General features: G+C 33.1%; 1 protein-coding gene across 1 annotated transcript in view; it reads left to right on the forward strand.

Moving 5' to 3' along the window:
• Positions 1–1,611: 1,611 nt before the first annotated feature.
• Positions 1,612–13,117, forward strand: part of LOC105215043 (ceramide synthase 5) — a 71,068-nt gene continuing 59,562 nt past the window's right edge. The window contains exon 1 of the mRNA XM_011188787.3: positions 1,612–1,941. Coding sequence (XP_011187089.1) covers positions 1,757–1,941 — 185 coding nt within the window. The 5' untranslated portion in view covers positions 1,612–1,756. The remainder of the gene's footprint in view (positions 1,942–13,117) is intronic.

Below are 13,117 nucleotides of genomic sequence, written 5' to 3' on the forward strand. Positions count from 1 at the left end.
CACAGAAAATGATAAACATTGTGGACGGAGTTTGAAAATCAAAATTTTCGAAGTATTCAAAGTAAGTCAAAGTATTCGATGCAGTACCCACTGGTGGAAGCCGGATAGGAGGGAGACTTCCACTCCGATGGAAGGACCAGGTGGAGAGGGACCTGGCTTCGCTTGGTTTAACCAATTGGCTCCAAACTGCCAGAAGGAGGGATACGTGGCGCGCTGTTGTGGATTCGGCTATAACCGCGTAAGCGCTGTCTACGCCAGTCAAGAAAAAGAAGTATTAATCTTATAATCTTAAGGTATTCTTTCAAGAAATGTGTATGAATGTCAATTTGAAACACCTCAATATTGGTTGATATATCTATATTATCTGTACTACTATTATAAAGAGGAAAGATTTCTATGTATGTTGGTATTGAATAAACTCGAAAACTAATGTGCCGATTTCAAAAATCCTTTGACCATTGGAAAGCTACCCTGCACGACGAGTAAAGTTACTTATCTTATGGTGTATTGGTTACCAGTAAAAAAAAGCTGGTATTATATTAGTGCCCTGCAAGATAGGTACCGGCGAATTCTTCGGTGAAAAGCCATGGAGCGGAACTTGCAGTTTCAATGAAAGTTTCTATGCGATTCTTAAGGGCGAATTGACAAAAGTATACGAAACTCTTGTGTACGTGTGATCGCCCATCCCTTTCTTGCACATTACATTCATCATTTAGCAATGTATATATACCTCTTGCACAATTCTGTGAATGATCTTGGTACAATCACGGATGAAAGACCGAAAACTGCGAACCAAAACTATATGTGCACTTTCAGTACTGTTCTTGGTACTATTACGGATGAAAGTCCCAAAATTGCGAACCGAAAACTCCACGTGCACTTTCAGTACTGCGGCCCACAAAAGCCCTGAAACTATACCCGCTATTTTTGGTTAGTTCTATCTATTCAATCGCTTCGAAAGTTTTACGCTGCTACCATAAGTGACACCAATAAGTTTGCGTACCATGACGCGCCATATGAGGTTTAAAATATCTGTATGGAAAATTAATTCGAATTTAAGGCAAGATAATATTATTATATTCAAAAATTATTTATGTATTCAATGGTTTCGCCCTTGATGTTGGCCATTGTTGGCGTAGCTTCTATTGCGTTCTTCGATTTGACGGTGCAATGAAGTATTACTGTATCACCCTCTTCAATTCCATATTTTGGCTTTAGAAAACTTTTATTTTACCTTTTACTTGTTTAAAAATGCGTGCTTCAATAGTTTAAACTTTAATTAGGCTGCACACGCAAAATAATACTTCACAAGCAGCCATGATATAGCTCAAAACAAAACTTGTTCAAACACGACAACTTTGGTTGTTTCTTGCTATCATTCAGGGTGCTGTACGAGAGAAGAGTTGAGGTAAATGTTTATGCACATTTTGCTCTTTGTTGCATATGTGTGTATGTAGTGGTGTTATTAAAATTTCTTTGAATGTGTTGGAGTTTCTGTACCCATGACTTGCTGGGTATTGACTACCCTAATAGAATGTCAAGTGAGTACTAGAATCGATTGCTTTAAAATTATCATGATATCAGCAAGGGCTTATAGAGACTGTATTTAAGCTAATAGAATCGACAATAAATCGAAAATAGTTAATGATTCTAGATATCATTTTATTTTCAATGACAGTTCTCTTGTAATTTTTTATTAATGAATGATCTGTGTGTAGAAATTTTTTGATTTTCGTGTTAAGTTTTCAAAAGAGATATGGATATTATAAAGGTGGCTGGAGAATCATTTTGGTCAACTCATATATGGTTACCTCCAAATACTACATGGGAGGACATAGCTCCAGGTTCACGCCCGGATGTGACGCATGCTGATTACAGGGATCTTATATGGCCCATACCAATGGCAGTAGTAATTATGCTACTTCGATATGCAGTTGAAAGGTACATGTGTGTAATATATCGTTTACTTTCTTTCAATAAATATGTTTTGTATCCCCCAAATAATGCCGGCGTCTAGCATCATTAGCCTAGCACAAATGCTATGCTAAATTAGGGTTGGTCGATTTTTAAGTAGGTTTATAACCTTAAATAACTGTTCGAATTCTACTCGACGAAAATTTATACCTCAAAGATAATAGTTATCTGACCTGTATGTGTCAAACTTATCATTCAGTTATTCTGTATATGTAAAAAGAAGTAATAATTCTATGTTTTGTCAAATGGCCACTCCCTTTTCGTTATTGAGTGTTTGGGTGTTTACTTTAGTAATATTTTTAAATCGCGTTCTTTACTTTCGTTTTTACTTAATATTGTTAGTTTAATAAGCAACTTAGAAAATGTTTATAAAAACTAAATGATAAACAATTATATACTTATGTATGTGTATAAAATTGAGTCCCATTCTTTACTGGATCAGATACCCATTGGTATGAAGGACAATCTATAGACACATTTAATTAAGTACATGTGTTCCGGTGAAGTATGGAGATTGTAGTGTGCACATGTGAGCTTGAAAAAAGCCCTTACGTATACGCATGTATGTATGTACGCAACGCTCTTATGTTAATTATTTGATTGTTGAAATTGGAGTATAATTATGGCCGAATATGAGCCTCATTAAACTTATGGTTTTAAAGATATTGGCATTTAATATTTATAGGTAAAAAAATATTTTAGCAATTTTTATTGAATACTAACAGACCCGGCCACACGTTTTTATGGTCAAGGTATACATTAAATTTTTCAATATAGTGAAAAAATTCTTACGCATAAAGACGAAAACGTTATTGTCGGAAAATTTGAAAATGATTGTTACACATTATTGTAGATCTGTATTAAGCGTAAATCATCTTAATTTGTTAAACTTTTAATTTTTTAATCGTATTTTGAAGTATATAACAAATGAGCAAATTTCAAAGTTGGCTCAATCTTGGCATCGGTGACGATATTGATTACATTCTTCACAGTCAGTCTTTTTTTATGGCAAAGTCGAGATTGATTTATGTTACGCAGCATGATGACAACTACAACTACTACTACTACTTTTAATTGCAAAGTGAGTGGTGATAGTCCAGGAAATTTTAAATAGTCTGTTGGAAAAGTTATAAATCCCTCGAGGTGTCAACTACGACCCTACTATTATACCTTGGTGGTAAAAATGAGTGAAATCGGTTCAGGAATTTCCTTAGCCCTCGTACACTATATATGACGATTTTCGTTATTCTCTAGGACTTTATGCCGAATATATGGGTCAAATTGTGTGTTATCTTAATAAAACTATACCAATATATTGCTTGAATATAAAATGTTCGGTTGCACCCGAACTTCGTCTTTTCTTACATGTTACAAATTGTTTTGGGCTATTGACACAACCTTATACAATTGCATGATTCAATTGTAAAAGGTTTGGTAAGTAGTGACAGCTTAGATTTGACACTGCTTTACAAAAGGTTGTTTTGCGAAGGAAAGAAAAACGGGAAAAAATCGCTTTTTTTGTGAACGTAGTTAAAAATATATTTTAAATAGTGTAAAATATACTACTATTCTAGATCCAAAATTAATAAGTAGCATGAAAATATGTCCGATTTTCTTCTAATAATGGTTTGAATTTTTTGTACAGGTAAGTCACGTCCAGTGCAGAGAGTTAATATCTATTTTATATTAAGTTATAGAGAATATAAAATTTGAAACTGTTCTCCATGAAACAAACATCTAATTTTATTTTCGGAAAGTAGTATTAAAATTTTATAATAAATAATCAGACACCTACGTACATATTAGTCTGGCAGAAGTTGACCTACACAATCTGCTTTCGCTTCAATTGAAGCGCTAGGAAGATTCTAACAATGGATAAATAACGTTGATTGATTACATAGAGTTACAAAAAGACCTAGAGTTGAGGATATAGTCCCAATTTCCTTCTGTGAAATAAACAATTGTGAAAACAAAAAAGCACGATTGGAAAGTTAGTAGTTAAATAGCAAACATTAAGGTTGACTTGGGCCTATTTAACTATATTAATTATCTCCTACAAACACTATTTTCAAACACGTTCTTGCTATAGTATGCCCTTTTAACTTTCTTATAATTGCATTCATCAGTTTTCTGCCGTCTATTTGAAATTAACCCGCTGTCACATTGGTCTTTGTCACAGTCCATATACTGGAATTTCTTTGGACTATAGATTAGTTTTTCTGCAATCGTACGTGTTTTAAATTCATTAAGTCAAGTAAAGAGATGAGCGTCTCGATATATGCAATTGAATAAGAATAATACCGAAAAAAAGATTTTTTACTAAAACATTTCATTTTATCAAACAATTTTTTCCGTTTGCTCAATGTAAAAATCAAATGTCAATAAAAAAAAATTGAAAAAAAAAACAAAAATGAAACAGTATGCCTACCCCTTGTATTGGTAAATATCTGCTACTATTTACAGATTTTTGAACAATTTTCTGGATAGATTTCCAAAAAAATATTATTGTTTTGCTAACGAAGAAGGGGCGTAAAAAAAGAGTGAGAAAGCTGCTTACTTATCAAACCTTTTACAATTGAACAATGACAAAAATATTTCAACTATGACAATCTTCAAAATATTATTATTTTTCGTTTTCTTATTTTTATATTTTTGTTGTCAACTCAAATAAAATTCTTTAATTATTATCTTCCTCGCGTTTTTTCATATTTACATACTTTCTAATCCTTTTCTGGCCTTCCACGAATATTTCAAGACTAAAATTAACCCGATCGGTTTGGCCGTTCTCGACTTGTTGCGAGACTAACGATAACGCCATTCATTTTTATATCTATAGATAACATTGTTTGTATGGGAGATTAGAAAAAGGTGGATTTTAGACTTTTTCAGGTAATTTTTTTTCTCTACGTAAGAACCATTTTTGTACTTCAAGGAATATTCTAAAAAAGAATTAGAGAAATCGGTTCAGCTGTTCTCGAGTTATGCGCTTAGCAACACATTTAGCGATTCATTTTAATATTATGGATTACATTTCATCCGTTTGGTTTAGTTTATATCACATATGTCTAGCAGGTATCTTAATTTCTTTAAGTGATTTGCATTATGTAATTTGGTACTACAAACTTATGGGTTTTATGGCACGATTCCGATTACTTTGGCGGTTTGACAATTAATTCCGTTATAATTGGGGTATCCGGTGAAAGAGATGGAATATATATAAATACTGTTGATCGGACTTATAGTTATTGAAATATTTGTAATATGGTATTTCACACACTTTAACGCAATTTTCTCACATTTTTCACAATACATATTGAAAATTACAATATTAACATTCAATTTAATTTAAATTCTAGATTTATTTAAGGTTTTTAAGCAAAAATTACTTATTTTAAAAATCATTTAGCACACTAATAGCTGAAAAGGTTTCTGTGTTTACAATTATCTGGAAACCGAGCGATGACACATCTTAGAAGCTATATGTGAAGGATTTTGCAACACTGCGTTTTATTTATTTGCATATCATAGTTTTTTGTCGTAGAACTTTCTTCTGCATCAAGTATGCATATAAAAAATCTTTCCAGGGATGTCTGAATTTTTTTCGCGTAGAACTCCTTTCAGCATTAGCGGCCTTTGGCCGCGTTTTAAAAAAAGAACCCTGGCCGAGCCAAAACTAGGGGTGTCCGAAGATTTTTCGCGTAAAACTCCTTTCTGCATTGACGGCCTTCGGCCGAGCTTTTTAAAAATGAATTTTATTGAATGTTAGTAATGTAATTTTAGATATTGGAAGTGAAAAAAGAGTGTAAAGTGTATTAAAGTGTGTGAAATTGCTTGATGAAAATTTTGATTTTTTGAACTTTAAAGCCGAATATCTCGAAAACTAGGCGTCTGCGGTACCTTTAATCTATATATTTTTTAATCAGGATGATTTCCTCTTTCCAACGGTACCTTCAGATCGAGGCTTTTCTAATTTCGAGAGAATAAAATGTTCGTTTGCAGAAGAAATTATTTCTACATATATTGTATGCATATAATATGAATTGAAACAGTATTCGCGTGTCCGTCTATCAAGTTTTTACGGTGGCAGTATAACTGTCTTTTCAGAATCGGATGGTTATTGTTTGTAAAGAGTGGTTCAGTTAAAACGTCAAGCGAAAAAGGTTGTAGTCGATACGCGGTTAGCCGACGCAAACGGTATCTCAGTAAATATTGGCTGTCATTGGCACAGTGATTTACATTTACTACTTGGGTGTGTGCGTTTTTTTAATAAGCCGTGCTTAGGTTGTGCTTAAGATAAAACAGAAAAATATTGTTTTACAGTTCAAACTTACGTAATGCTTAAGTACTAAAAATTTATTTTTCATCAATAATTATTTCAATTTGCCAAACACATTTTCATAGATGTCATTAGAAAAACATGTTTTAAATTGGGTTACTTTTTATCATAATGAAATTTTATAGAAAAAAAACATCGATTGTGGAACACAAATGACTACTCAGTCTACATCAATGCTTAGCTAAGTTTTCATTTGGTCTTAACTTAAGTCACTGCTTAAGTCTCCCATTTTCAGTACTAAAGCATAACTTAAGTATGAACTGTAAAACACTATTCTCTGTAGTATCTGAAGCACAACCTAAGTACGCACAGTAAAACCGGCCAATAAAGTTTTAATTGTGTTCGCTGTACGGAAATTTGCTGATGTATTTGTAATCGTCAAAATACTGATGCTTCTGAATTCACTTTTTTCGGAACCACTTATAGCTGGTCAAACGAATTTTGCCCGGTTTCACAGTCCGTACTTAGGTTGTGCTTCAGATAAGACAGAAAAATAGTGTTTTACAGTTCATACTTAAGTTAGGCTTAAGTACTGAAAATGAGAGGCTTAAGCAGTGCTTAAGTAACAGCTAATTTTTGTTTTAAATATTGAATTATTTGTCAAAGGAATGAAATAAACAAAAGTTTGCTTAAAAAATAGAAATTCTTGCATTTGATGATGGTTATATGCTTTTCGGCGAGTTGCAATATGTACCCGACTCGTTTGCGAAGAAATACGGAGTCCTCTTATTGTTTTCATCCATTCCCAATACTACAATACCTCAAACTTCTTATTTGCAAACCGGGTTTTCCTAAAAATCTAACGGTACTTTCTAATTGTTAAGGTTAACAAATTAAAATTATTCTTAAAGGATTTTGAAGTTAAAAGTATAATTTTTAACTTGTGAAATTATTTATGTGATTTATGTTTTTTGTGAAATTAGCATTTTATATCACCCATTTTTTACCTTTTTTTGCGTCTTCAATTTGCTTACATAAAGTTTTAATTGTGTTCCCCCGATCCCAATTTGGGTTTATTTTATATTGTTATTATCAGAGTCTTAAGGTAATAACAGTGTTAACGGTATTAAATTCGTTGATAATTTTCTTTTTTCCTACCTAATTTTTTTATATGATATTATTCTTATAGGTGGAATATGGGGGTTAGATAGGGGAAACTATAACGACAAATCATATTCAGCTTTTTTATCCAAATCGCTTCACAACCACGCCTACTTCCTATATACCAGAATTTTCAGACGATCTGAATCGTTTACTTTACAATACATATATAAAGTAAGCACTAGTAAAGATATCGATGCAGAACTTTGCACAAATACTACGTTTATAGTGTGGCAGCCCCATTCTAAAAATCACCGAAATCGGACCCTAGGTTGTCAAGGCCCCATATATCGAATATGAGGACCTCGGTGCTTCTAACCTAATATTAGGGTTTCCAACTTTCAATGGACTTTATACAATATATATGACGAATATGTGGGTCAAATTGTGTATTATATATTATTAATAAAGTTAAATAAATAAATTGCGAGAGTATAAAATGTTCGGTTACACCCGAACTTAGCCCTTCCTTACTTGTTTTACTATATATTTAATTTGTTTTTTTAGATTTTTGGTGAAAATTTCATAGCGATATTTCAATGGGAAGTATTTATGACTGCGCTTTCATACAACCCGAACCACTGTGTCATAAGACCACACCATATGTGATTATAGGTCTCACTGTCATGTTGTACATCCATCTGATGATGTATGGGCTGCAGCCCCATGTTCTACTCGTCAGACATTTGTACACCATGAGTGCTTTGGTTGTCTTCGCAGCCGTACTGTCTACAAGTCTGTTTCATCGTAGCGAAGAGTTCAATGTAAGGGCCAAGTATTTCCCCTCGGCGGAACAGCCAATGTCAATGCCTTAAAGCCGACAGGGATATTTATCTTGGTGATGTTTTAAGCGGGTAAATGTTAGCCCCACTTCGTTACACTATTTTGTTAAGCTAAGTTCTTTGGGGTTATATTGCCAAGGGTATTTTTAAGTTTACGGATACGTTTTTACGTTAACAGCTTTTTCCAATGCGTTGATAATGATGGTAGTGGAGGCGTTGTCGAACGTTCCTGCGATATCCAGAATGGCACATATTGCCACTTCCCCGTTTTCTATCTCTATATGTGTTAACCAACAAATGAAATAAAAAAATGCTATTTACACAATATTTGATCGAAATTCCCAAGGAAAAACTAAAATATTTCTGTCTTTTGTATGATGAATTTATTTTCACACGAAATAAAATTTGGTATCAAAAATTTCATGTGAATGAAAACTTATATTCGAATTAATTCAACTGCACATTTGGTACCAGCTTAATAACCTTGTTCTATCCTAAAATCGATTTTGATGATGGCTCCATAATATCCAGGAATCATGTTACTATTGCAAAATACATTCACCTTTTCCACCAAAAACTTTAACTGTGTTTTGTTTATAGACCCATAAAAGGAGGAATACACGTAGACTATAATGCCAGTACTTTGGCAAGTCAGAAAACCCCCAATTAGATATTACGGCTCAAAAAAGCGCAGTGAATCTCCTACAAATGTTCATATGGTTTTTACTTCTAAATTGGCCAGACACCCAAAATAGTCTAATCGTGAATATATAACTGGTATCGACTGAAAGTGAGGGTAGACTTTTTTATTAGCCTCGCGAGCGTAGTCAGCGAGCACTTACTACCAGAGTGAATGGTCACATCACTGAAGAATGCTACGCTTCGAAGAAATAGATCTACTGATACTTTTTTGGCAGCCACTTTTGCTTTAAAAACACTAAAATAGTCGTGAAGCATTTTGAAGCCTCCAGTACACAAGGATCCCACCGAATATTAATTTAACTTTGGGTTCATGTAGCTAAAGAACTACTTAATATATATATTAAAAATTTTTTGAAATTAATTGAATTATTTCTATTGATACTTGTTCCTGTTTCATAAGATGTGAGATTTTCCCCATGTAAAATTCATGATACGAAAAACACAAATGTATGAGTTTATTCAATGTGTCGTTAATGTGAAGTCTGATGAAATGTTTACATGTTTATCATAAGACTGAATATGAATTAAGGTATGCTAGTTCTTTGAATATATGAAACCATAGTTAAATTAATATTCGGTATGATCCTTGTGTGGGGGAGGGCGCTTCAAAAGTCTTCAAAACTATTTTAGAGTTTTTAAATTGCAAGAGGCTGCTATAAAGGTAGCAGCGTATCTTCGAAGCGTAGCATCTTAGATTAATGACAATTCAGGAAATTGTAGGACTACACTTGCCAGTCTTATCGAATGGAGGATGAAAACAATAAGGAGCACTACCCTATTATATTGTATTGCTTCAGCTGAGCTGCACAAGCGCTAGTAAATAGTAAGATCCTTCTGACCCAAGGAAAATCTCGACATCTTGGAAGTTTAGGAGACGATGTGAAAACTTCTCAACACTTGGAATGATAATTTATGCTTTATGGTAAAACAGTCGCGTAATAGGTTTGATAAAAGAAATCTTAATTTTTAGACCCAATTCGCTGTTCATTATTTCTTTTCTTTTCTGTCTCTCCAATAGCAACAATACGATCCTTCCTGTTAGTGATTGTGATTTTTCAAACAAGTGTTGAATTACTTCATTGCTTACATACTGTTGATGTAAAATAGATGACCCTGATTTCTTGTTGTACAACAAGAGTACTATCATCATCTCGTATCATAAGAATTTCAAAAATGGCGTATGGGTGAAAACTGCAGAAATTTCTAAGAACGTTTTGCTAAGAAACAATGGGTCTAAAATTAATTTCCAGTTCGCGCAGAGCGTCTTTAGATTTTGAGGCCTTACTTATTAAATTGTACTCAAAAACCTACACTTTCATAAGAAGCGATCCGGAAAATTGTTCTATTGCTTCTATGTATGCAGCATACAGATATTCCCATGTTTTTTTTTAATTCTAAAACTGTGGCAAATACGGTGGATCGAAAATAAAATTTTATTATTGGAATTAAGTTTTCAAAAAATTATATGTTTTTGTGGTGCAAGTTACAGATAGTGTTTTTTTTTACTGATGACTGGGAATCTTTTCTAGTTTTAGTTTTTTTAGGTTTTAAAGTCTTTTTTGGATTCCATGCGTGGTATTGTAGTACGACTTTTTATAGTTACGGCCATGATATCGTCTTTATTCTTTACAATAGCGTGTCGGGAAACTGTTGTCAGAAGCTGTACACAACGCTCAGTTTTTTGGGGATATGGAATCCCTGGGTCAGGAACAGAGAACTGCAATTATTCCCTTTTTTGAGTCGTTGCTTGAGTAACAAAAAAAATAGTATTAGTGCATATAAGTCAGAAATCATCAAACACTAATATCCACTAACACATTTACGCGCAGCACTCAAAGCGAGAGTTTGAATAATGAGTAAGTTTCTCTTGATACAAATCGTTGAAGTGCGCAATTGTCTCATGAGCCAATAATTCAGTCAAGTTAAACCAAAATGAGCTATACCTCAAAAAACACCCAGGGTATAGCTGAATGAATAAAGTAATACGAATCTGATCAAAGTAAAACTGACGAAGGCTGTGCCGCCGCTAGGCAAAGGTGCCCTGCGGAAAATTACTAACGATGTGTTTTGTTCTTTGATGTCGTGTATTACATTTAATGTTTTAAGTTATTTAATGACAGTAAAGTTGATGCTTTTAGGTTCTAATATATTTCTCTTAATAGTAATATACAGTATACTCTCGAAAAGTAAATCGATTGGTATTTTGGGTAATTTACTTTTTCGAATAATTTACTTTTCCAAATATATACATAAATTATCTGTTTTTATAATATTAAATGCATTTTTAAACTTAAAAAATTCATTCATTTATTTGCTTCAATAAAACATATGGATTTACATGAAAAACATATTTACATTTACATATGTATTTACTATGTATTTACTATGAAGAGAAAAATCTTGAATATTCTTTTGTTTTTTTCTTTTGCAATATATTTTCTGACCATTTTTGTACCACAATTCAAAAAGTCTGACACCTGATTTGCATCGTTTTCATTTTTAAACCAGTGGACCAAGTAGGAGAGTTTATTTACTAAAAAGACGCGATAAACAAGAGAGTAAGTGTTTTTGCAACATCGTAAAAAACGCTGCTTGCTTCGTTTCGAATTTTTTATCACACTCTCTGAAAAGTAAATTAAAAAATTTACTTTTACGAGGTGCATGTGTAATCTTAAAGGTGATTAACTTTTCCGCGATTATTTACTTTCTGAGAATTTACTTTTCGAGAGTATACTGTATTGAAAATGAATAAAGACGCCCGAAAAGGGATGTTCAATGAAATAATGAAAACTGTAATGTGACAAAGTTCTCGCTGGGTATCTCGTACTCGTACCGATCAGTGTACCGAACTCATTCAAGTTTATTTTCATCGTGACCAATGAACAAGTGAGTAAAATCAAATTGTTCCTATACTCTCGTTTGAGTCATAAATTGACGACACATATAAGTGTAGAAATACTATGAGTTTTTTTTGGTTTGATGGAAATGAGTCTTATACTACGTTCGGACCGACATTGAAAACGTGTTTTCATTGGAAAAAATGGGTTTTCGTACGAAAACTTGTGTTTTCATCCATGCAAAATCTGTCAAACGAAATCACAGTTTTCGCTGAAAACTACTTGAAAACTTACATTCCACTCATTATAATGAGCCTGCTCTAGTTTAGTCGATATTATTGGAAGACATATTTTGCCATCTCTAAATTGTCATTTGATATTGTAAACAAATTCCACTACTTTGTCAAAACAATGGAGAAACAGAAATAAAAATAAGAAAGGAAGAGTTAAGTTCGCGTGTGACCGAACATTTTATACTCTCGCAATTTATTTGTTTAATGTTATTAAGCGCTTTTTTTTCGAATGGTGACTTTTTATATTTCAACATTATACACATGCTGCATTACCTTTTTGAATGTGCTCCATTTTTTAAATGATTAAAGAACAATAAAAACGTCACCCTACTATGCTGGTCACCTCTGACTGACAATTTGATAATTAGAGTACAGGGCAGAATAAATTCAAAATTTTTTTGCGAAAAAGGCGCTTTAAAATTACATGCAACTCGACTCATGTATCGGGCACAAAGTCCACTAGAAAACAAAAATCATTATATGAAAGATGGTGTAATTCCTGAAGTTTCATTAATAGATCAGAAGTTTTACTCAAGTAAACGCTTGTGCGGACAGACGGATTTTAACTCGTCTCGTCATCCTTATCATTTTGATATTTATAACCCTATATCGTTTAGTTTTATGTCTTACAACCAACATGAGAACAAAACTTTGATACTTTCTTAGCAACACGTTGCAGGAGTATAAAAATGCTCAAATGTAAACAAACAAATAAATTTGTGAATTGTCAATGAAAACTCATCGAAAACACAAAATGTCGGTCAGAACGTCTTTGGTTCCACAATCCACAAATTGTATTTTCAAGAGGTTTTCAATGACGGTCCGAACGTAGTATTAGTCATTTTAGATATTAGTATTAGTACTCATTTGCACCAATTTGTTTGGCTTATGAGTTAGTGCACTAATTTCATTAGTACTCAATGCAGATCTCTGTTACCGACTGCGCCAGATATAATATGAGTCTTTATTCGGTCAATTCCAAATAAGAACTGTTTTACAGTTACATGAAAAGCTTACATTCTAGATCTTACAAGCGAATGGAGGATGGAGTAGGAGAGAAAATAAGTGTAGAGTTAAGGATTCGGTATTGTA

The sequence above is a fragment of the Zeugodacus cucurbitae genome, chromosome 5, assembly GCF_028554725.1.
Source record: "Zeugodacus cucurbitae isolate PBARC_wt_2022May chromosome 5, idZeuCucr1.2, whole genome shotgun sequence".
NCBI classification, from domain to species: Eukaryota; Metazoa; Arthropoda; class Insecta; order Diptera; family Tephritidae; genus Zeugodacus; species Zeugodacus cucurbitae.